The sequence below is a fragment of the Elaeis guineensis genome, chromosome 4 (genome assembly GCF_000442705.2).
Source record: "Elaeis guineensis isolate ETL-2024a chromosome 4, EG11, whole genome shotgun sequence".
Classification (NCBI taxonomy): domain Eukaryota; kingdom Viridiplantae; phylum Streptophyta; class Magnoliopsida; order Arecales; family Arecaceae; genus Elaeis; species Elaeis guineensis.
In genome coordinates this window covers 14,043,090-14,069,133 of record NC_025996.2, presented here as the reverse complement: position 1 = coordinate 14,069,133, position 26,044 = coordinate 14,043,090, and the positions used below count along the sequence as shown (strand labels likewise).

General features: G+C 36.9%; 1 protein-coding gene across 9 annotated transcripts in view; it reads right to left on the bottom strand.

Moving 5' to 3' along the window:
* The window catches only part of LOC105043884 (uncharacterized), a 47,045-nt gene extending 24,232 nt beyond the window's left edge, over window positions 1-22,813 (bottom strand). For 6 of the 9 annotated variants that reach the window (XR_002164555.3, XR_002164554.3, XR_012140645.1 and 3 more), the window contains exons 1-19: window positions 22,372-22,813; window positions 22,224-22,287; window positions 22,039-22,139; window positions 21,472-21,956; window positions 21,159-21,363; window positions 20,684-21,040; window positions 19,993-20,143; window positions 19,731-19,868; window positions 18,674-18,755; window positions 16,872-17,158; window positions 16,648-16,761; window positions 14,311-14,561; window positions 13,013-13,255; window positions 12,732-12,887; window positions 10,353-10,490; window positions 9,980-10,222; window positions 9,719-9,846; window positions 6,697-6,820; window positions 976-1,140 (exon numbers count right to left, since the gene is read on the bottom strand). Coding sequence is in view for 6 of the 9 variants with exons in the window: in XM_019850135.3 (XP_019705694.1) it covers window positions 976-1,140; window positions 6,697-6,820; window positions 9,719-9,846; window positions 9,980-10,222; window positions 10,353-10,490; window positions 12,732-12,887; window positions 13,013-13,255; window positions 14,311-14,561; window positions 16,648-16,761; window positions 16,872-17,158; window positions 18,674-18,755; window positions 19,731-19,868; window positions 19,993-20,143; window positions 20,684-21,040; window positions 21,159-21,363; window positions 21,472-21,956; window positions 22,039-22,139; window positions 22,224-22,287; window positions 22,372-22,557 (3,618 nt within the window). In the remaining 3 variants the exon portion in view is untranslated. Of the gene's footprint in view, window positions 1-975; window positions 1,141-6,696; window positions 6,821-9,718; window positions 9,847-9,979; window positions 10,223-10,352; window positions 10,491-12,731; window positions 12,888-13,012; window positions 13,256-14,310; window positions 14,562-16,647; window positions 16,762-16,871; window positions 17,159-18,673; window positions 18,756-19,730; window positions 19,869-19,992; window positions 20,144-20,683; window positions 21,041-21,158; window positions 21,364-21,471; window positions 21,957-22,038; window positions 22,166-22,223; window positions 22,288-22,371 lie in introns of those variants that run through there. The other 3 variants (XM_019850134.3, XM_029264170.2, XM_073255606.1) reach the window with 3 other exon arrangements.
* Window positions 22,814-26,044: the final 3,231 nt, after the last annotated feature.

The window sequence follows — 26,044 nt, the reverse complement described above, 5'->3', positions numbered from 1 at the left end:
CCTGGATGTAGGAGTCATCATTCAACAATTGCTTGGCCTTATATCAGGATTCTCGCCTTATCTTTTGTTATAATATATATTTTTGTTCATAAATATTTCTACTCTTTACGTTCATACTTCATAGCATCTTAAAGAATCTCTTTTTCCATCTAACCGGCTTGTCATAGCATGCTTCCTATGTTAAACATTTCTGTGAATAGGTACTACACTTCACAGTATAGTGCAAGAATAAAGCCCATGACTTACGCTTATGTTTCTGAAATTTATAGAGCATGTGTAAGGTTTTTTCAGAAAAAAATTGTTGTTTTAAAAAAAACAGAAACTCTGTTTTCTTTGCCAATAGAAGCTGACTAAAGCTTGTTATTTATGGTGCTGGAAGTTTTTCCCAAATGATTACAACTTTGTTGGAAAAGCAGCAACAGGTGCACACATCATCAAATTATTCTGCACTTTGCGTATATTACTTGCTCCATGGACCATTTCTTACAACTCGATAAACCTCATACTGAATTGCAGATGCTGCATCTTCATAGCCAAAGTCTTAAAACGCTGTTTAACTTAACAGCAGCTGCACCTACACCAACTGTTTCTAAGTGCAAATATTTGTTGAACACCATGGATATGGTGAAACACCAGACATAATTTAAAGATATAGAACAACAGTTTCTTGCATGACACATCTTAACAGAATAACCTAAAATCATTACACGTACATGAAGCTATTCCAATCCAGCAATTCTATACTTTCTGCAGAAGTCCTGGTTCTGACACAAACGGGCTCAGTGAAATCTTACCTTCTGAGATTGATGAAATATATAAATGGTTTTCAAAACAGGTTGAAAACACTGTGGCTTTTGAAAAAAACCAGACCATTAAACTCTTACCTTCTAAGACTGGCGGAACATATAAACAGATAGAAAGCGCTATGTCTACCTTGGACTTGTCAAACAGATCTTAAAACAAATAAATACTGACCCACTTTAAGGGACCTGGTTTGCTGCCATTTGTCTCATGCATGCTCAAGTCACCAAACACTGACCGGTGCAAGACTGCAGATAAAAGTGCAGCAATAGGTGCAACCCTGCGCTTATTGCAGCTGAGGTGTAATACCCAAGAAGATTGTACCAATTGCAGCAGCATCTGCACCAAAAAGTACAAGAACAATTTGAAGGTTGTGAAGTTTTAGGAGTTGCAAATTGCTAACTAATATATGAAAACAACAAGCACAAAGAACATGGAATGAAAGTATAAAATACTGCAGCAAAAGGGTTCTTCATTCACAGTTTAATGTCCTACCTATAGTAGAATATGATTCTATGCCTTCAACTTGCAGCTGTTAAAATGCAGGTGATAACATGGATAGAATACAGATACATGATTTATAGAGCACCCAAAGGATTAAACGGTTAAATATATATCAAGTAATATCAAAAACTTAGTTTAAGGAGTATTGACTACTATAGGCTGAGTAGACACACAATATATAAGTGAAGCACAAAGAAAGCAAATGTTAGGAGAGACGTATGTGGTGGTAGTAAAGCATACGCCTTTAGACTGTGAGGCCACTTCAGTAATGGCATAAAAAGGTATGCAAGCCTCCTTAAAGCAATGTCCCAACTCCGAAGACCAGCTAAGGATTTGGACACTCAAACCATTATGCTTGCTTGATCTATTTCCTTTTACCACTGTTTCCCTTCTTCCACTTTTCATCTTCTTCTAAGCCTTTTTTTCCTTCTCCTCTTGACATGATTAAACAGAACTTAGTTCTTAGATTTAGAATTTAATTATTAATAGGTTTGTCCATTTTTGTATTTAATTAACCCGTAAATTTCAATTGCCATGACTGAGATATGGGACTATGGGAGCCCTATCTTGGTTATAATAAATGTATAAATCCATGTGCCTCAGTGAGATACAACCTCGGGATGCATATGTTTCATCAAAGGGGCATATAAATCAAAATATAATATCATAATTTAACTATGACAAGATTAGGGATAATTCACTTCACGACACTTCTATCTACATGGTTCAAGAGCTAAGATCAAAACAAATTAAAAATTAACACTTAGCACAAGCGAAGTTCCTAAGGTTCACAGACATGATGGCCAAAATTTGCAGGAGGGAAGCCATACCCAAGAGAGAAGATAGTGATAAATGATACAGACCTTCTTATTTCTCTTAATGGTGGATATCCATGTATGTTAGTGGACTATGTTATGAATATTGGGAATTTGTCCCTGCATCACAAATTTGACCAGGCACCTCCTATCCTCCAATCTATTAGTTTTTGTTATCCTATCTATTTAAAAAAAAAAAAAAAAAAACATCTCACATCTTGATAGCCAACCATCAAAATTAGTTATCAACAAATACACCCTCCCCCCCCCCCCAACTTCCTCCTATATTTAGACAAGTTAATAAGACTATACAATTAATGAAATCAAGGACCGCTAAATCGGAACAGGCTAACACGGTAGTATGGTTCAGCACAGGCCCGTACCGTTCCGTGCCAGGCCGAACCGACAAGGCAGAGAAGGGGAGAGGGAGAAGAAAGAGAGAGGGGAAGAGAAAGAGAGGGAAAGGAAGAGGCCGTGCCAAGGGGCATCTGGGCGGCCAAGGCCAGAGGAGGGCCTCCGCCCCCCTCTCGTGCAAAACGAGGGTTTGCCCCTATTTTTTTTTTGTTTTATCGCGTGCCAACTTCGCCGTATTTTTTTTTTTTTTCATTTCGATAGAACTCGGCAACCAGTTACCGACTTCGCGTAATAAAATGAAAAAAAAAAAAAAGCAAAACAGGGACAAACCCCTGTTTCGCACTATAAGAGGAAGGAGGCCCGCCTCCAGCCTCGATCGCCCTCACGCCCCTCGATGCGGGCTTGGACAGCCACCAAAGGCCCTCTCTCCCTCTTCCTCTATTTCCCCCCTTTTCTCTCTCTTCCTCTCTTTCTTCTCCCTCTCTTGGAAACGGTCGTCGTACCGTTTTGTACATCAAAACCAGACCAGCTTCCCGTCAGTACCGATCGGCACAACGTGAACCGTCTGATTCCGAATGGTTCGGCGAACCGTGAATGAAATGATTATTAGACAATATGATTATGTGTAAGAATATCCTGACATACACAAGTTATTAAGACCACATCGCTTCATTACTAGCAATATTAAGGCTTGAGGTCTCATGCAAAGTTCCAACGGACATTTGTTTATCTAGATTTTATGGTGGCTGATAAAAGCAAAAGAAAAGAAGCAAACCAGTGAAACCACCATCAGATCAACTCCAGAAAAGAAAAGGGGATGGATGAGTGTGCCACCATGTTGCCTATTGGAAGCACAAGTTTGACATATATTAAGTACCAAGGTTCGCCATCTCAATATCGGACCCCATAATAATATCATCATATTACAATGTCGGTAAAGCCGTCAAAACGGGCCGGCCCGGCCCGTGGAGGGCCGGCCCTTCACAAACCGAGCCCATTAGGGCCGGGCCAAAAAAGCCCTTTTGATACACGGGCCATCAAATAGGCGGCCCAGCCCTAGCCCTTATAAGTGAAGGGCCTAAACGGGTCGGCCCTTATAGCTCACCAAAAAAATTAAAATAATTATAAAAATTATAAAAATTAAAAAATTATAATAAATTAAAAAATTCTCAAACATAATACTTCATCAAATAAATAAATAAAATCAATCCCTACATCAAATTTTAAAACACCAAAAGTAAACATGAAAAAACTTCAAAATTTTTGTAATAATATCATAATCTCCATTCTCCATAAGAAAAAACACCACAGACTAATTAAACTCCACAAAATCAAACAAACCAAGAAGTAATAAATATTGTTCAAATAACATTGAGTCCAACTATTGAAATTCGGTTCCGGTTCTTAAGATTTTTGCCAACATTTCATTAATCAATAATCATCCTCATCTTCGTCAATTATAACATTAGAAACTTGACAATCTTATTTTGGCAAATTTGCATCAACTTTTGTAGTTGAATCATCATCTTCATCTGCAATCCACAAGTAACAAATAACAAAGATCAATAAATAGTTAGAAAAAATCTATTTTGCATCCAACTAAATTCAAATTCTTATCTTAAATTATAAAAAAAGATATTACCATCATGAATAAAGCCATGTAACCAATTGCGGGTGCAAATGAGAGCTTGCACATGATCACCAAGGAGGCAGCATCTATATTTATTTAAAACACGAGCACCAATGCTAAAAGTTGATTCGCTAGCCACTGTAGTGATTGGTATGCTTAGTATATCACAGGCCATTTGAAGAAAGGAGAGAGTAATAATGATCAGATGGGTAGTGGAAAGATGAACAGGGACTAAGGCTTGGAAAAAGTGATTTGAGTTATGAGACATTAACGATGGAAGTAATAACTAATGAGGCATAGAAATGAGAAAAAGGATATTTTAAAAATAATTGGTTATTTACTGATTACTTTAAGTAATTAAGTTATTTTAAAATAATTTTTTTTAAAAAACGGGCTGGTCCGCGGGCTAGACGGGCCAGCCCTTCACGAGCCGGGCCATAAACGGGTCGGGCTAAAAAGCCCTTTTGTTAAACGGGCTGCTAAAACACTGGCCCAGCCCTACTATTTTAAGGGCCTAAACGGGCCGGCCTGCGGGCCAAGGCCCGTTTTGACGGCTCTAAATGTCGGTATGCCATACAATATGGTACAAGAGTCTGTACCAAGTGTCGGTACCGTACGAGACAGCATTACCAATATGGTACTATTATGATATGGTACACCCTATATTGGACGATACGGCAAATCATGTTAAGTATAATTTTTATAAGTGTTAGTACAACAATGAATGCTAATACGACCCAGATTTCGCGATACAATTTAGTGAGCCCTTGATTTAAAAACTAAATGAAAGAATGTGCAGAGATGATGATGGAAAGGTTGAAAAGACATAAAAGTGCATGGAAGACATATTGATGAGTGGTAGCTGGATTAACAAACATGCTCTAAGCATTATAACTGCAATAGTAAAGTGGGCTATTTTTTACAATTTATGTTCAACAACTACTAAATCATCAATTGTTTCAACTTGCAAGCTTTAGAAAATCAAAAAAAAAAGCTACAAAACTGTTATAGCAATAAATGATTGAGGTGATGTGGTGCGACAAGATTTGTCCAGCTCATCATCTACATGGCAGCCCGAGCACGCTCAAAAACTCTGCAAGGCATCCTGGTTGGGATCCCCGAACCGAGCAGAAAAGCTAGGACAAGCAGACCCAAAGTAGCCAAAAATTGCAGCGCCGATGTACCCCAGCTCAACCCAACAACTGGTTAGCAGGTTCCCACAAGCCGTGCGATTACAGCACATCCCTAGGTTGTTGTGCCATGTCAGTAGGTTGCTGTAGCATCACCTAAAATTTGTTGGGATATGATTCACTGAAGATGCGGGATCCCAACAATAACAGAGGTTCAAAGGCCCTCTGCAAAGGTAAGAGAGGGAGAAAAAAGTTAAGGAGAACACTCCATTACTCATTAGTATCGGCATTACTGTTCTTTTTTATTTTGCTTCCCACTAAAAAACCCCTTCTTTGGCTTGGGCATTGAAGGGCCCGGCTGGAGCCAATCTAGCAAGCTCTCTGACCCTAACCTGTTTTCTTGTAGGTCCACAGAGGTGCTCCGTGTCAGCATCCTAAGATCGACAACCACTAAGGTTTTAATATTTTGATGCTAAATTGCTAATTATAAAAGATTCTTTTGTTTAATATGTTTGTTTTTTAAAGGCTGCTCTACATATCCTTATTCCAACATATACAAGTAATTCTTGATGTCATTTTTCTCTTAGCACCATCCTAAGGCTAGCCAATGAACACACCTCTAGCTGGACAACTCTGCTTCACATTTTTCAAACCATTGCTCTAAACATCGTGTAACTGATGTTCACATCATCCCATGCATATGGCACAACAATTCATTCACTTCTCTTGTTGCCTCCCCTCCCAGTTGGGCATATGTGCCTTAAATAGTAAGGCATTATATTAGACAGCTACAGAACAATTTCCCACAAGTGCTTTCTGCATTTTCCTTGGAGACACCTCATAATTACAAGAATTGTATTGCATGTCAGGGACATGCTACACTAGCACTAATACAAAGTACCATCACATGCCAAACAAAGCCAATGTTTGGCATGAACTGTAACAGTCAACATGGAGCATGCCAACATTGCCAAGTACTGCATGTGGCCAGTACTGCGACAATATCATTTGCTGGTGTGGCAATGCTGCATTAAGTATTGTTTCATGCTGTGCCATGCCAACTGGCCCTTAAATTCATGCTCCTAAATGAATGCACATAAAGATATTGTTTCACACACACAGACTCCATTTAGACATCATGTTTTTTCTACCCTCATCCCTCTATAACTTCATTCAGATTATAGTTTTGTTGGGACAAAACTCAAGTGACAATCCATCAAAAGTTCTAAGGGTAATTTCGTGTATAGTTGTGGAGCATACATGCATATACCTCATACTTTTATATATAAATGAATGTATGTATATAAGAAGTGTAGTTTATTCTAAATGTGTGCAACAAAATATTATACTCAGATGATTATCTTCTTCATAGCATTCACTAGTACACAACTTGCAAAAACCCATGAAGTAAATATGTGAACAACCTGGTGCATAATTTAGAAGGAATAGATACGAAATAAACCTGACAATTAACTCCAGAACATGGCAAAAACACTGAAGACCTTCTACCGCAACATAAAAGCCCCAAAACCAACCTTACAGATCTCAACATGGACAATACAGAACTTTCACCAGCATTCTCAAGGCTGAAAATGCAAATAAAATAACAATGATGAAGCAAATTAGTAGTTCACTGAATATAAGAATTGCAAAACCAAAAAGCAGCAGAATTTTTTTTGCTGGTAGCATTAATTTAATCACGGAACATGAAAATGCAATCAAACTGTAACTTCAGTTGCCACCTAAAAGGTCATAATTTTTCATGCAAATTTAAATCCATTATGAAGGAAAACAACATAAGAACATCCACAATAAAGGCTAAACATTATATTGAAGTAGCAACATTAACTTGTTCCCTCGTTGGTTAGAAGCACTACCACTAAGGTCGTGTACTTGCTCAGCTTTTTAATTCTGTACACTTTGGAGCATATATTCTGCAAGCACAGATATGTTTTTGAACCAAGCATGTTAAAGTTTGGATGCATCATCTGACTAACCATTCCTAGAAGACAAAGCTATGTCATTTCCACACTTTCCACCTTTAAGGTTAGGAGGATTGTATTGGAACGATAACTTTTTCTTCTCTCATTTGATAGTAAACTAACATGAATTAGACAAAACTACTGGATGGTGGATAAATGCTAACAAGTAAGCAGGTGATCTGGTCGGATGGATCTATGATAAGCAGCACAATATCAATGTAATTGATGATTAAGTAAATTGAATTTGCCTGTTGAAGTCTGAATGCAAATATAAAAACTTAGGATAATGCAACTCACGTGCCTCACGTAATGACGATACAAATGATGCCAGCAAGTTAATTACTTGCCACCTAAGGAAGGTCTATCAAACAATGTTATCTGACACTTGGACACCATGTGTCTAAGTGTCCTCAAGTGTCGGACACAATAGCCTCCAAAGATCTAGGCATAGGGACATGGCATATATCTATACACATATATGTCCTTGTGTACATACATATGTACATATCTAGTAGTGTGTTGGTGTGTTCTAATACTTATTCAAAAAGGAAAAAAAGGAACTTAGAATTAGGAGATGCTGTTTAACAAATAAATTAATGGAATAGCCATGAGTTTGCAAGTTATTTAATTTATTTGCTGCATTTACTTAAGATGTGTTGAGATACTTAAATTGATAGCCAACTGCAATATATTTATATTTAAACTATAATGATATTCCACTTAAAGTGTCCATATAATCTTAAAAAGTTTAAATTAAAATGTTAGGATGCTTCACTTGCAATGTCTAGAAGAAACTCAACAACGCCTTTGTTAAAGTGTCTAAAAAAATTTAAGGATACATATTTACTGAACTTAAAATGAGTACCCCTACATTACACTCCAAAAAAGGTGCCAAGCATTGGAACTTCTTGTTGATGTAAGCAGGAAACTTCAAATTGGAATTGTCCAGCCATGTCATGTCATGCCATCTCCTGCCATTTCCAAGTGTCCAAAAGTGTTGACACTTCCAAACAACTTCAAAGGAGTGCGCAAGTATCATAGCTATCAAAATATTAATAGTGAAAATCATGGATGGCTACTTATAGAAATACTCAGGAACCCTCTCTTTGTGCTTAAACTTCCTTCATGTTATTCAAGAAGCTACTGATGAACTAAGTATTGATCATGTTTTGGTGTAGCAATGACTGTGGACTTGAAAAAATGGGGATGTTCAGGATATGCTGTTATCAAGGCAAATCATGCAACCAAAGAAGTTGTCGTCATAGAATCAAAACTCGGAGAAGATAAGCTTACAGAATATCCACCAAACAATGGGTCACTACAAGCTAGGCTGGGCAATTTCTAACCCAGACCCAACAACCTATCCGAAATCACTCGAAACAAATATGTTGCATTATATTAGATGAACCCGATTATAAAAAGGTCAGGTCTAGGTCTGGCTCCCAAAGTCAATAAAATCCAGTATTATGCCCCATCAATGGGGTAGTAGTATAATGGGCCATGGCTAGCAAAGCCTTGGTTAGAGTGAGTAGAAAGGTCATGGAGTTCATGGTAAAGAGAGAGCACAAAAAGAAAAAAGTTAAAGAGGTAAGTGGAGCAGGCAGCATCTTCAGGATTTATCATATTTTCTTCCACTTTAATTTTCTCTGCTTTCTTTCTCACCTTCTTTAGATGCCCAACCAAATAGATCCTCTCCTTGTGGTCCTATTTCACTTTTACATTTTAAGGTGCATGACTAACAAGTGAAGCACTAATTGGATTGCCTGGTTGGCTACAGGTCCATAAGAAAACAATTGAAGCACAAGTTTATTCTGTTTAACTGAAGCACATGTATATTCTTTTCAACCCAAATATAAACGCATCACATATGAATCAAGGTTTTTCTTTTTGATCTAACTAGAAGTCTAGAACACTGTCAAAAGCATGCAAACCTTGTATGAGCCAATCCAGTCATTTATGATTTTAGAAATCCTACAGATTAAGATTCTACTTGTTCAACTAAATTACTACCTAGGCTTCCTTCTCAAGTTTGACTGACTATAATATAATCTAGAAATTAGGACGATGCCACAAAATACATTTTCAAACCAGTGCTGAAACTCAGAAAAAATATATATCTATATATTACTGGTATAATGCTGATAACAACACCTGTGATCCCTTTAGGTTCATGACCTTCTTCTAGCTGCCTACCCCATTTATTACTTCATATTTTCATCCATGACAATTGGACTTTCTGCTTGCAGACTCTTCTAGAGATGTCTAGGTGTTTGTCCAGCTTATGTTAGGCATCAATTCTGATTGAATTTTGCATTATTAAGTTATTTTGGGTGACTGCATCACACGTAGAAGATTAAATACATTTTATCTTGCGCGAAACAGAGTAATATGATATCAGACAAAAGAAAATATTCCTACCTTAGATGGTAATTAAATCTGATAATTTACGCATAAGAATAACAATTTGCAGAAATATTTTAAACAGCACAGCGGATTCATTACCTCTCAACAACATCAGAAAAAATACTTCGGAGAGTTGAAACTGAAAACAAGTGATATGCATCCTTTAGATGAACTCCTTTTTCAGTGACTATGTAAGGAGCGGACAGCAGGGAATCTAGACAATGCCACTAGCAAAATCAATAGCATGTTAGTTTCCATGTAACGTCTGGCACATGCTTTTCTAAATGATTGGGCAAGATCTAAGCAAAACAAGCTTTTAAATGGAGATCAGCAGAACAAACTATTATAGAACATTTTCACCTTCCAGTTCATTAGAACCGCTCGTCGACTTCGTGCCAAAACTCCATTAGCAAGGAGATCATTGATATTGTGCAAGAAGCAAAGAACCAGAGGATCTAACAAAGGTTTGACTTCGTCATTTGAAAAATGTGATTCATTATATGCCATTACAAAATCTAAGCATGAAGGATTAAAATAGGTAGACAATGCTTTCAAGACACATGCTAATGCTTCATACGCTGCTAAACGAATTTCTGCTCCACTCTGGGACAAAGTAAGAAATGGGAAAAATTAAAGATCACTAATACCAAAATTATCCAAGAGAAGGGGAAGAAATCAAAATGATACTAATATACTGCAGTTGAACAGATGTTTCATATGCACTTGAACATGCCTCAGAATCATAAGTAGGAGACTTAATAACTTCCCAAGAGAAATCCCACAGGAAAGTAAATGCAGAATCAAGGGAATGATCTATGATTAGCTGATTACACCATGATAAAACACAGGCAACAGCCCTCATTGACAAAACCTGTTCACAGAAACAAAGAAGACAGAACTTAACACAGCATCTAGATACATGATTACATATCAAAAAATAAAATGATCACTTAAAATGACCAATTGAAAGAGGCTCAATGAAAAAGCATTGGACTGTACAAAGTAAAGACAGGAAAATCAAACCATCAATAGAAGAGTTCACTCAATCATTTGGGAGTAATGCTACATAGGTTCATTTGGATATCACCATAACCAACTACACCATAAAGTTGATTAAAACCAAAAATTTCAACAAGAGAAAAGGATAAGCTGTCCACTATGATCTTAACCATTAATTAGATATGTTACCTTCAGTACCAACAAATCAAGCTGAGCACTTACATAAAGAAGAAATGCCCTTACAACCTGCATAAAAGAAATCATGTCTGGAGCAATGTAGCTACATTACAAGTAATATCACATTGAGTGCAGAGACGAATGTAAGAGTCGGCCATGGAGATTTCAAGACTGCTTAGAGGTTCACCAAACCAGTGCTGGAGGTCATACTGCATAAGACCGGTTTAGTACGGTACGGGTCTATACCGTGCCAAACCAGAGTCCCAACAACAGAGGGGGGAGGGAAGAGGGAAAAAAGGAGAGAAAAAGATAAGGAGGGCGGGGGAGGGACGAGGATTAAACCCTAACCCTAATCCTAGTGGAGCGAGAGAGAGAGAGAGAGAGGAGGAGGACAGAAAGAATAAGAGGGAGGGATGGAAGAGGGAGGAGGGTCAAAGGAAACCCTAACTCTAGCGGGGAGAGAGAGATAGTGAGGGAGAGGGGGGAATGCTTACCATTCTCTCAAATAATCACGAGAGGGGCTCTCTCGAATGATCACCAGCAGGGAGGGTTTATACTTGAAGGTGGGGGTTCGATCTAATTTACCGAGCCAACAGCACGAACCATCCTAATTCCCCACCAATTCAATATGGATGGTATGGTGGGGGGCAATACGGCCAACAATGGTTTAGACTTTAGACTAAGGCTTTAAATCCTATGGGATGGGGCTGTTCTGGTTTTCTCATGAAATGGGACGCGCCACCGTCCCTCCCTGTCCTGACACTTGGGATAGAGAATGTCCCAAAATATCCCAATCGGGACACTGGGACGCTAGCGGGACGTCCTGTCCCTACATATTGAATGGTATCCCATCCCAATGTCCCGTGGGATATCCCGCTGGGATCTGAATCTTCGGTTTAGACTATAGACATGCAACATACCCTAAAAAGATCAAGGGTAACAATGCAGTTTAACTTGCAGGGAAACACTAAAAATGTGTTTTGGAAAACCTAGCTTGGCTAGACCAATGGAAAAAAGTATCTAAAAAGCCACCACAAACCACAAAGAACTTGATTGTTTTTACTTTTCTTAGTTTCTATGCAATTATAGGGAAGGGATTTTGCATAGATGATTGAATCTCATATGGAAAAGCCCATATAGTAAAGAGTGGTTGATAGAAGAATAGATGAGAAAGGGGAAAAATGTGAGGGTGTGGGTGCTACTTAGGGCTTCAAACCCGACTCAACAAGCCCTTGATTCAACCTAAGCACATCAATCCTAGATGACAATGGTTAGTGGCTAGGTGTACAAATGCAACCATGGAGTAGACAATCATTGGAAAAACAATCTTGTTCCTAAAAATGTTATTTATAATCTAAGAACAACTCAAGGTGATTACAATGAAACCAAAAATCACTTGAATAAACATGCAAGAATTAATAAGGTTCTAGATAAGAAACTCAAATGCTACAATATGTAAAGTCATCACTGTAGATATGAAACTCAAATGCTGCAATATGATTAGTCATATCACCGTAAAAGAACCAGAAGTATTATTTCCAAGAAACTAATATCAAAGTATATGAACAACAAAACTATGGTGTCATGCTGCGTTGCTTTATTGCATGTTTATGTAATACAGTAAACAAAAAGAATTTTGTGGTTCACACAAGCATCAGAACTATACCAAAACAGGCTTTAAACATACATTCAAAAATGATTTGCATGGTCTTAAAGCCTAAATGACAATATCAGCATATTTAGTGTTTCCTGATATCCTACTATGGTACTATCTTTAGAATGCCAAAACTAACATAACACCGGAGAAGGAACTAAACTATTTATTTGTAATACTCCAAGATAAGGGTCTTAACTAGGAAAATAAATAGATATAATCATTCTATCAAGCTATTAAATCATCTGAGTAAATAATCAGCTACAATGTTTCTACTCTTACCGCTTGCAACACAGCAGTAGTAGAAAGAGAAGCCAACCGCCGTTGACTTGGACCACCAAGCTTTCCTTTGACAGAAGAAGGTAACTGTATATCTTTCACCACAGATATTGACCAGAATACTTGGGACACTAATTTGGCAAAGGACACCAGTTCTTCCTGTAACAACAATATAAATGTATTTATTTAATAATACCTCATTTCTAAACCCTTTAATCACTTTATATTATTATTATGCAAAAGAAATTAAGAGAAAAAAAAAAGAGAGAGGCATTGACATTTACCAAAAGAAGGAGAAATAACTTGGTAGACTTTTCCCCAAACAAAGTTACTAGGGGAGATTCATAATCCAATATATTTTTCATGTCAGATTCCATTTCAGACTTAGCTTCAGTATAGCAGGTCAATTTCTTCCTTACAATTTGAAACTCATCAACCAGGTTGAGAATAAGAATGAAAAGCTTAATGGGAACTTGTTCCATATTAGGATCTTGTTTGCAAAGGCTGCTGCCAAAACTATAGAGAAACTACAAAGACAAAAACACAAAAATTAATATCTCCACATATGCTTCAATGGTGTTAACCAAATGACAGAATGAAAAACCTGAAGGCCAACATCTTTTTACAAAATTCACATGATGATTCTAAGGCTTACATGCACAAACAAAAAAATGCAGGGGCCCATAAAAATCAGATAATATTTAGCAACTCATAACTCGTTAAATTTCAAACATATTCAAATGTGGGGACCTAGGCAACATATAGATACTATTAGAAAGTTTCATGAAGTGCACAATGGAACATATTGGTTCACCTGGGGCAATATAAAATGCTGCCATGAGACTGATCATTAATAGGAGGACATTGAAGAAATTCAGATGTAAGAAAGGTAAACAAGGAGAGGAAAGTGACAATTTGACTTTTAGTTCAGAAGAAATAAAGAACTGGCATCCAAAAGTTTTGCTACAGAACTATATATTTGTGTGAAAATAGTGACTGAGTATAAGGATTAAGGTGTGTTCAATCATCAATGCTTTCACTTCAAAGCTTATATAAAAGTAAGCAAGCATTTGAATTATAACTTATGGTGTCACATGTGCCAGAGACAAGCCTCAAAAATCTTGAGCTCCACCATGGCCCGGTCTGCTTCGAGAAAGCTTAGCCTACACCAACCAACTCAGGCCTAAATGCCGCCAAACATAATGCCATTGATTATTCAATCCTGAACGTCATCAATTACTCCATTCCTCTAAAGAACAAAGCTAAAAATATAGATTTAAGCTTTTCCCAAACAAAAGAATAAAACTACAAAAGTAATACAAAATCTGTTACAAAACCAAAAATAAGTCATTAGGCAATCAAACAACATTCAAGCTATCATAATATCAAAGAGAAGTTTAAAAAAAAAATAAATAAAGGCTTGACTAGAACTTTTTAAATTTCTAGCACCTAGGCAATAAGATGCTCATCTTACCAACTTATGAAAAGCACAAAGTAGATTCAATAAACAAAATAAGATGGCAACAGAGAAGTAGATAAAAGGCACCACAATAATCATGTAAATATCAAGAAGAAGACCAACCGTCAGCACTGGTTCCAGTTGTTGCTCCTTTGTGACTACAAGGAGAAGCACCCTTGCCCACCTCCTTGCTTCATCTCCCCATGCATTTACATCCTCGTCATCAAAAGAAACCAAGGTTCCAGGTGGCTGTTTGTGTTTTATAAAGCTTGTAGGAAAACTGATGAGATTCTTCAGAACATGTATTCCACTGTCAACAGAATGTTTATCATCAGTTTGAGTAAGCCATTGTTGCACCATTCCTCTTAACGGTCCTGGAAGCCCAAAAAGTGCATGTATATAAGATAGATTATGAAATTAGTGAAAGATGGATCTTTGAATAAATGGATCCCAATTACAAGTTTGCGCAAAAGGAAAATTTACCTCATCAAAAACCCAAGAACTATCACTTATAGAAAATATAGATAGCACTCATCCAAACAAAGAAGTCTACATAGATTATGACATCAAGATCTTGAGGTAGACAAGGTAACAAATCCACTTCAACATCATCCAGACACAATTGAGGTCGATGCTTTTACAGGAGTGCTCCTTACAATAGTTTCTACTTTCTAGCCAACACAGTATCTACAATGCTCAAATTTCCAAGCTCTTGACAATTGTAATAGCCAACATAGTTTCTATAAATCAGTATACCAAAATAGTTTTTAGCCCACATATCATAGTAATGCTGAAGAAAGGCACAAACCCTCAAATGCTCAACTTTTTAGGGTTACAAAGATAATTTCAAGCTTTCTAGCACACCAACACTGTCTTCTCTTCACGGCTGCATTTGCATGGCTGAAGCAAAAGATGGAAGGTGCCCCCACAGAGATCTATAACTACAATTTACAAACATCAAAGGAAGAAAAGGCTGGAAATGTCTTCAGAATCGGAAAAACTAAAAATTATGTGATGGAAAGAATCAAGGCCCATCTAAAATGTGTTACTGTCCCTAGGGTTACTCTGTTACTATTTAATGATTCGTGCTTTCAAATTTTGTCACCAGACTCAACTCTAAATGCCTCACTGGTTCAAAGATCAAGCAAACATTAGCTCACAGCTACGGACTTGAAATATCTTAAAAGAAGCCCGATACAAGTAGGAAAAATCATGAGAATGAATGCTAGAAATGAACTATTCCACCATAAAGAAAAATCCCTACTGATCCTTCTTAACAAGAGGACCAGCCACACTAAGAGCAGAATAACCAAAATGCCAATGAGACTCACTGATTATTTATAAACTGTTACACCACTTAAGCTGGACTCAAAACAAATTAATTATGGGCCACTACCGTCAAATTGCACACATACAATATCCGCCAAATACCACTTCCAATATGAAAAAAGAACATGACAAACAATTATAAATGTCCAACATTATAAATTGAGGAAGCATGGATACTTCAAATCACATGCCTTTCTGTATCTTATCCATATCACATATTGATACTTGTGGAATTCTTCTTGGATATGCGTCCTATACCCTTTTTTAAGTACTATGTTTCTCAAAACTAAAAGAATAGTCTAGATACTTCCTGTATACACTTTTGATACTTCTCCAATACCTCCAAGGATCCAACAATGAGAGAGAAGATCAATTTTGTAGTCTGTGACATTAATAACATGAAGGATGGATTATGATCTATAAAATAATGACTAAATGGTGAGCTTGTAAAAGTTAATGCTACCATATAAAGTATGGACTATTTTATTTTGATAGCCTACCATGCTTTATGGATGTTTTTTTTAATATACATACATATGCATTTGTGTATATGTATGTATGCATGTATTTATATATTTTGTATGTACAGATATATACATACATAAATACATACACACATATTTCTTGACATATCCCATTTGTATTGTATCCTTTCCTAATACTTGATGTATCAGCATATATCTGTATCATGGCAATCCATACACCATATATGTGTCTGTGCTTCATACCTAAAAACATGTGTTGAAGAAGCAAACATGGAAGCACATAGCACTGCAAGTTTACCAAGAAAATCTTGGATAGATATATATAGAGATGCTACAACGATGGCCTAGACTTGAATTTGTCTTGCATGACCATTTATAGCAGAAAGTTAATATCACAGTTGAAATTTACATTCGAGAAAAGAAAAATCTCAGTGAATTCCATAGTTGTGTTAATGTAAAATCAAAAAAACCACAAGATCTTCAAATGCTTACTGTAGACGACGCAAATATCAAAAAAACCATAAAGACAAACCAACATACTTGATCCTAGAAAACAGAAGGAAGAAATTATAAAAGATTGAATTAGTAAAAGATCCAGATCTCAAAAGCAGATATTGACTATTTCAGCTCTACACGAAAGGCATACCAGAATGGTCAGTAAATTCTCGAGGAACTGTTGAAAGAAAGTGCAAAAGCAGATCAAGTGGGATCTCAGTAATGCTTATCAGGGACAATGAAGCTTTTAAAACCTGCTCACAAACTGAACACGATCACATATTAAAGACTAGAAATCAGTTTTCTCTATGTTAGAGCCAACAGTGATTATTTAAACATAAATAATACCAACATCTTACTAGATATATCAGAGACCTTTAAGGCGATAATTAGGATTAAAATGTTGTTTACTTCTCTCGATAATAATTCCTAGAACATCCAATATATCTGCAGGACTGCAGGGTAAAACATTTCCTTGAGCAGATTCTATTTGATCTACCTCCAGAGAACCATCTACACTATGACGTACTCCATTCTCATTATCTGTATAAGAATAACAAGCGGCAGAAGCAATACAAGAGACAAGAGCCATCAATCCAGCTCGACCAAAAGACTCTTGTTTAGCAACAGAAGCTAAGCTCCAAACCAATGTTGCACGATCACTGCAACAAGATGAAATAAATATAAGAAAAAAAAGCATCCATATGTTACAAAATAGCATACACAGAAAAGTGCAGAACCTCAAAAACACTTCAACAAAATCAGTTTTTTTTTTTTCTTAAATACTAGTGAGAGGATTAAAACAGCAAGTAGATGATGCGAGAAATGCAATTCATGTGCAGGAAAAATTCAACTTCCTCCTTACATGCATAAAATTACCATATTGTTAAATCAGGAATGGTCGAGAACATGTGCACTCGGCTGTAGGCGTGGGTGTTCCATAAAAGTGAATATATCTATCAAACATGGTTGGTCCACACCAGCCACCAGGTAATCAGCTGAGCTGTAGAGCCACCACTGCTGCTTGTGATCCATCAACACACTCCAATCATTGCAATAACAAGTCAAACTCATAAAGGTAAAAACCATCTCATGTCAAAATGAGCAAATAGTAATCACCACCATGTGATTGTCGGATATTCCAAAATGTCTAATTATCTAGGATTCAATAATCTGATTCAATGCATATATCAGTTATTTGTAGGAGGTTGTTCCCTGTTGTAGTGCCAGTGAGTTTCTTGCAACATTGACCAAGGAAATGTCAGCATTTCTAGAGATTTTCAGAAAGAGAGTATTTTCCTTTGGTCAGTCAAAATATGAAAAAAGAGATAAGAGTTGTGAACTTGCATTTTTTGGAGGAGCAAAATAAAAAATAATATAGCATGGCCATGATCCATTTCATGATAGAAAAAGTAATAATGGTCAAATCTTGGATGTGCCTTGGTAAATATATGATTGAAAGGTAATCCATGTGTTGAAACTTATTTTGGAGAACCTCGAGAATGTATTCTTTCTTTGTTCACTTGTCAAATCAATGCTATTAGTAGAATAATTCATCTTGAATCTTGATGATCTTAGGTCTCATTTATTAATTCAATGATATCCAACAACTAATTGCACTCATAGTTAATGCATATATATAGATTTAAAATATGATTTTAATTGCAAGTTATGTGAAGTGACATAATAAATTAGCAACAAAAAAGAAACTTCAGCGTGCATCAAAATGGATGACTAGGGCGTTTAAAATTCATAAACTTAACATATCTCTAAAAAACAAAGCATCAAATTAAAAAAAGCAAAGAAAGAAAAGAGGCAAAAACCAGTATGACGGCCAACATAAGCCATATGAAGTGCTTATCAGCTGTACCAAAGCATAATGGTCTATATTCTCTGTTGAAATGATGGGCAGCACAGCACATACCACACAAGGTGGCTATCAGCCAATTAATATGCCCCATACTTCAATATTTAAACCCTTGTCCATATGATACAAAGGATTAACACATGATAAGATGGTGCAAACTGCAAAGAATATATAAAAATGATAATAACCTGCCAAATCCAAATTATGCTACACTATTCTAGTGTCACGCTCATTAGGTAAGCATAGTATGCTTTCTTTATGTATAACCAGCCAAATGTCATCACTAGGGAAAGTAGCACTGATATTTTACCTCGCTTTCAATGGATGAGAAAAATTGCAAAAAAACTTTGACGCACCCTGTATTATTTTCGAATTATAAACACCTTTTACACCTGCAACAAGAAACATCCTTAAATTAAAAAACATGTGCATATTCATAACACATACAAAATCTGAAAAGTGCAAAATAACAAATTGCTAAGCAGTTCTATGAAAGAAGCTGATTAATCAAGATGAGACAAGTGGCACCAAAAAAAACTGAAAATTCAATTTAAGAAAAATATATTATATGAGAAGGATTACAAAATAGAACAATATAAACAGGTGTTTTGATTTCATATGAATGAAATTAAGCTTTGGCTGGGTATTATATACATAACTATGGATAATGATATTACAAGAATAAATAAACAAATCTTCATACGACTAGCAAACCACAGCATTCAGAAGCAATTACTAGAGATAGCTAAAACTAATGAAGTTGTCATGAGGAGTAGTGATCTAATGTCAAGAAGAAGCATGAAATGTATTGATCAACTTGAAACATGATAAGCACTGTCTGCTTTACCCCCTTAATCCTGGTAGGATAAAGTGGACTTTGCTTAGTTTTCTTAGTGAATCTTAGTGAACACTATTTTCTTTCTCTTGGTGTTCCAATACCAATGTTGCATCGGCTTTATGGTATTTTTCTTTCGTTAAATTGGTTTCTTTTTGCTATTGTTTCTTCAATATCTTCTTAATTTAAAAATCCTTCAGTGCTACATAGAATTTCAGTTTCTTTTTGCTTCCAGTTCCCTCAATAAGTTCTGCATCACTAAAATCTTTTTTTTAATCTCCCTCTGTTTTCTGTTTTCTGTTTGCCTTCTGCCTTCTGTTTCTTTCTGCTCCAATACATGCTAGTGGATTATGTGGCAAGTGTACCAATGTAAGTCAAGATGAAGCCAAAAAAAAAACATACTCTATATATTATATAGAGCACGATATGTATATAAATTTAAACCTAGCTATCAAGCATATGGTGGTGAATGGAAAAGGAGAGAGCATAGCATAAATGTATATGACTTCAGGAAGTAGGTGGCAATACTAACCAAAGTCTTTGTGGTGCACAACATCATTCAAACCACGTATAAGCGGGCCAAGTACAAAGCTTCTAGGAACTATGTGTGCAGAGTTTCCATACTTGTCCCAATCAACATCCAAAAATGATTGCATAATTAAACACCGCACTGCAACAACAACATTCAGGAGCATGACTTTCAGAATAGAAATGGTATCTATGTAACAAACAAGCTGCCAAAACAATGAATTCAACATTCAGTCTCGTAAAATTACAGGAGAACTAGTACTAGCCTTGAGGATTTTCATGAGAAAAGCCACGTTCCCACAATACTACAAGCCAGCTGAAAATTCCTTCCAAAGTTTCCATCTGAACTTGATAAGTTCCACAAGCAACGGGATTCAAATAACTACTTAGCGGCCTAGACAAAAGCAACAATGATACCTGAAACAATGGAGTAAATTAGTAGCCAAACCCACCAAAAACAAAAATAACAAAGTGTAAGAATGTGATGTTTGCACATAACACACAACAGGGGCTATGAACCCTCTCGAGAAAGAATTATTCCAGCTAAAAATATAAATATTAATGTCGATGAAAAATTCATAAACTTTTTTTTTTTTTTTTAGAAAAAGAGAGAGAGAGAGAGAGAAGTGAAGAAGGATCATTTACTGGCCTAAACGAAGACAGCATTTAGAGAAGATCCATGCATGAGAAGAAAACACGTTTGCAAAAAAGACAACATAGCTAACAAATTTGACAGCATTTTTAGTATACTGCCAGAGATGCTTGGAGAAATTACTGTAACAGTGTAACCTATTTTATACCTAACTGCATCTTCAAAATATCTGGACAGGAAATAACATAATTAGACACAAAGTTTTCTACTAGCATACTGTAAATAGTAGATTAGAATTTTGTTTCCAACAGAGTGGTGCAAAGATATTCTCCACGAATGAACCAGTATAAGATATGCAAGCTCACCTGGTGAGTCCAAGCTGCCTCGACTAAATGTGTCCCATACTCTTCAAGCATTTCATAGAGAAGCAGGAAGACCTTCCATCTTTCATGACTACACATAGAATGGTTTTCCAAATGACATACTTCTCCAACACCTAAGGACTTCGCTTCCTTGTGAGCCCACCTTCCTCTCTTTGTCATACCAATGCAAGATGGAGCTTCAGCATGTGAAATTGTTAATGCATTCTTAGCTTTACTATTACATCCTGAATCATCAGAGCAACACTGGCTATGTTCACTTTCAAGGGAAGAAGGATAGTAGCTTAAAGATATCTTTAAAATATATAAAGCTTGCTTTCTCACAGAAACCTCCTTATCAACCTGAGACGACAAGAGCAGCAAACGGATTCAATAAAATATGAAAAATGACACTTCCTTGCAGAAGAAATGAAATCTTGCATGCAGCAAACATAATGGAGAGAGGGGGGCACAAGTATACCAATCCTTTCTGTATTTCTTTCCAAAATTCCTCCGTGGCTCTTATATCAAATTCTTCATCAGTGTTACCTACTGTTACATCTTCACACTCCATACGACAGAATGAGAAGTATAAAGAGAGCACATGGTATGCATCAAGTCTCTCTAGATGTCCAAGAGAGAAAAGTGAGATGCAGCATTTCCATATTTCCCTCGAGAGAAGAACTCTACAAATCGAATTGACCAATATGAAACACACAAATGTTTTCATTGGAAGAAACCAGAATGTTGAATTTATACAGGAAATGTAGCAAGGACAAAAGATTTGCCTCTACCTAGAAAGTGTGTATTGCGAACCATGTACTGAAATCATAACTGAACGGCGCTCGTTCAGCGAGCTGAACACGGGTGGGAGGAGTAGGCGAATAGAGCAAGACCGATATTCCGCACCCTGCATGAGCATCCCGAGTGCCATCTTTGATAGGTCCGATGTCACACTATGGACAAAATTGTTCAAAGAGTTACACGCATCTACTGATTTAGGTTCTAAGCTTCGAAATTCTCTCCATCTTCTCAACGCCGCATCCAAAAGTGATTTCAATATACAGCATGCGATCGGCAGCAGCAAAACTCCAGAGGACATACCCTCAAATTCTTGATCAATAATGCCCTTGCTGTTCCATTGATGAGTGGTCAACTCCTCACAGTAAAGCATACCGACGCTGAGGCCAACTGATCGCAGACAGAATGGAACCAAGGTCGCTCCCACAAGCTCCCAAGATTGCATCTTGGAAATGACATCGCACAACAAACTACAAACCTGACAAGAAAAGGGCAAATTTCACGTTCATGAAAAAATGCACAAGAAGGGGGCCGCCACGTCCGGGCATAGGCCACATTACCTGGCTTAGCAACTCAGAATCATTTGGATTGATTACTTCGAGCAATGGTACAAACATTCTCCAGATAAGTAATCGCAAAGAATCATTCGGAGCCGGAGTCCCTACGATGATACAAGGATCCAAGAAACTTGAAAGAAAAAAAAATACATATATCAATAGAACTCAGAGCTCTGATTCGATCTTACCAATTTTCTTGATCAGATGGCAAAGCGCGGCGGCATAAGACACGATGTAGTTCGATTCAAGAACCTGTAGTCAACGAAATCCAGATAAGAAAGAGAAAACAGGCATCTTTTGAGGAAAAAGAAGAGGTTTTCTTGGTGTTTCTCTTACCTGGGAGAGATCGGGAAAGGCGTGGAGGAGAGAGGAGAAGAGCTGAGGAGGGGAGAGAGCGGAGGAGGCCAAGACGCAGTCGATGATAGCCGGGACGGCTGCGGGGGGAATGGCGGCGAAGCTACTCGTGAGTAAGGCGACGTGGGGGCAGAGGGAGTCGGGATCCCTCAAGGAGCTCTCCGCCATTCTTGCGCTTCTCCGCTCGTTCTCTTCTCGAGAGAGAACGGCGAGAACCCTAAACCCCCGAGGAGAAGGGAGGCAACGATAAGGTGTTCGTAAATAAGGATTAAGGAACCCGGGAAGTTCTCTTCCCCCGTGGTCGCTTAAAAAAGGGGTGCTCTCGCCGCCCTCTGGGGCAGGAGTCGGACCGGAGAGATAACTCCCGAGCGCGGTTCCTTTAACACGGGCTTGGGTCCCGTTAAATGAACCAGGGTTGGTTCGCTTAAGCGTTCGCGGAAGCGCGGGGAAGCGCTTGCCGCTTATCCTGCACCCAAAGATATTTACCTGTTTGTGCCAACGGGAGCGTTATCGGGCGCGCCGGAAACATCGAGTTTTCCGAAAGTTTAGCCCGCTTCTTTCTTTTTTCTCTTGATGCCGCTCTAATTATTATTCTTGAAGAGAATTGATGTATATTATCAGGCATATGTCTGTTATATTGTGGGGCTATTTTATCTTCTGGTAGTGTATGTATATCATTCAAGTTGCTCAAACGGAGTTGGGTTTGGCGGTGGGCAAGATAGAACTTTTCATATTAAATTAGTGGAGTGATCTGATTAGTGAAAATATAGAAGTGATGGGCTTATTTATCGCCTCAGACACAAGAGAGATCTTAGGTGTCGTAACTGTACTTTACTTTAACCGAATCTTGCTATAAATTTTCATGAAATAAATCTTAGAAATATCTAATTTGATTGATAAATAAGTAGATTACTAAATTTAACTCCGGGTCATGCAATGATGATTGAGTTGAGTTGGTCAAGCCATTCAACAGAGCTAATTGTGGGTAAGGCTGTAGAGTATAGTACAAATGATGGTCTGTAGTTTCATAAATTTAGCTTGATATAATGAAATTGCTGGTGATTCATAATTAGCTTGAGATTATGAAATATTGATAAGCTTGTTGTTATATTGATCAAAAAGCTCGGTAGGATACTCTTTTTTTTTTTTTTTTTATATGGCGTTACTTGCATGCACCTTGACGTCCATAATCTAATCCATCGTATGATTTTTTATATATATATAGTAAGAATGAGCAACATAAGATGAGGTTCTGGATGATTTGCAAAATGATTAAAATGCAAATGTAAAGGTGGAAGTAACCAAGGTTGTAAGTTAATCTACCTAATAAATATGCAAAATGTTGATAGTAAATAGGGGACTCTTCCAGGCCTTGCCTAACTTATCTATTGAGAGAGAGTTTATTCAGATGTATGGTCTAGAAAACAATAAATGATCTATGTTACCAAAAAAAAATAATAATAATAAGTGATCTATGATGTTTTTATTAGCGGCTTGATTTTCTTGATTTGAGAGTAACATATTTTATAAGCTATCGTATTGGTCTATGGTCATTTTCTCTCTCAAGTGAAGAAAAGAAAGGCCTTCCTTGATATGGCATGCATGATATGTTTTTCTAAACCAAAGTGTAGTGTTTTCTTGGGAGATTTTTTTTTTTCCTTTTTTTTTTAAAAAAAAAAGAGGAATGGGACTGCCTACTCCAAAGATAAAGGAGAATCAAAAAGGGAACAAGAGTGAAATTAAGCTTTGGTGGAGCCACCACACCTCTCGTTGTTTGTATTACAATAGCAAAGTATACTCAAGCTGGTATGTTCGTATGAGACTACATAATTAACCATTATAAGATAGTCACGATTTCCCCTCAACGAGAAAAATTATATTTCATGAGGACTTTGTTTTATAATGCACCTCATACAAATATGCAAAGGATTTTGTTTCATAAGGCACTTTGTACAAAATGAATGTTAGAATTTTATACATTTACAGTTATCATGCTTGGCATATTGTTGATTTAAGGAGGAACAATCGTATAATATATATTCCATTACTTATTGTTGCCATAATTCAAGTTGAACTATTAAGGTCGGATGGAGAACAAGGTGAAGCGGGGAGGTCAAAGATGAGCTAAAGAGCTTTATTTGAGAAATTCTAATGATATTCCATGTTCAATCGGAAGACAGAAAAGGAAGTAGGCTTGTCAGAGATTGTTTGGCTAAGACCCCTTGGATGGTTAAATTAGTTGAATTTTGGTAGATAGCCTACATTTTAATCTCTTTTTCGGGAGAAAGAGAGGGAACCCCAAATTAATTTCCATTTCTTTTCTTTGTAGTGGTATTATGCATGGAGATTTAATATCTAATGGTTCTTTGTATTCCTTTGTTATTTCTTTTCTTTTCTTCTCTATTTTACTGTATCCATCATAATGTCTCTAACTGCAAGCCAGATATTTAGCTCGAAAATATTTTTAGCCTAATAGTGTGCTTCATCATGTCCTCTCCCCATATAAATATTAGAATTTGGGATAAAGAACAACATATTAGATCTTCTAAAGACTTTAGTTACCTAAAGGAGGAGTGGATTTGAGTGCTGTGCAGGGAAGCAAATATTTCAAAAAGATTTAGGATAGGAAGCACATAAAAAGCAGATAAAAAAAAAATTCTGAAGCAGAAAGCAGGTCTGTCGCCCTTGATGAGAACTTCTTGCTGCTAAGAATAGTGATCAATTCCATGCTTAATTAGGATTTTGAATCTTGAACAATTCATTGATCAGCTTAAGTAGTTGGTGTTAATGAGAAAAATCAAATGCATTATGATTTTTTTTGTATTTTTTTAAACTAAAATTATCTGTATATCTGAAGAACATACATGCAAGGCTGACATTTGCCCTCTTGTGTGAGGTGTGTTGCCATTATTGCTTTTTCCTTCTTTGCCAGGTCACATGGCATGAATTCATCGATCTGATTGTTGGCTTGCTGTCCTGCTGACAAACCAGTTTAGGTTGAAACTGTATCTTAAGGAGATTATAGTGCTCAGTCTGAGGACAGAATGCCTATTTTTCCTTTGAACCTGTACAGTTACTGTTGCTTTTAAATGCTTATACCTATTTTGCTTTGGTCTGGCAGTGGACCTTTGTGTTCATTGAACTTTGGTAGAGCTTTTCTTCTTTTGATAAGGGACTTTAGTAGAGTCTTAGCTGTGTTATTTATTGCAACAAAAGCTTGTCTACTTTTGGAACTTTACCAGCATCTTTTTCCATCTTTAACAAATGTCTTGGCCACCACTAAAGATCAACTTTGTCAGAGGGATCTGTTGGATGAGATGGAAATGCAATTGGTGTTGGATGATTTTTGCCTACAGTGGCCTGAGGATATTTATAAATAGCAGCAAACCATGCAAAAGGAAAAGAAAGGAAGAAATAAAATTATATATATAAAGAGAGAGAGAGAGGGATGCATTATCACTTAGCAATTGTTCATGATGAAATATATTCTTGTCAGCATTTCTGTGAATTATTTTAATGTACCACCATTGTTATGAAATGCTTGAAATTAATATATATTATAGTAGGCTATATATCAAGTTGGATAACTATTATAGTTATCCTCTCTGCCGCTCACAAACAATTTTTTTTGCCATTCACTGATTATGGTGTCCTG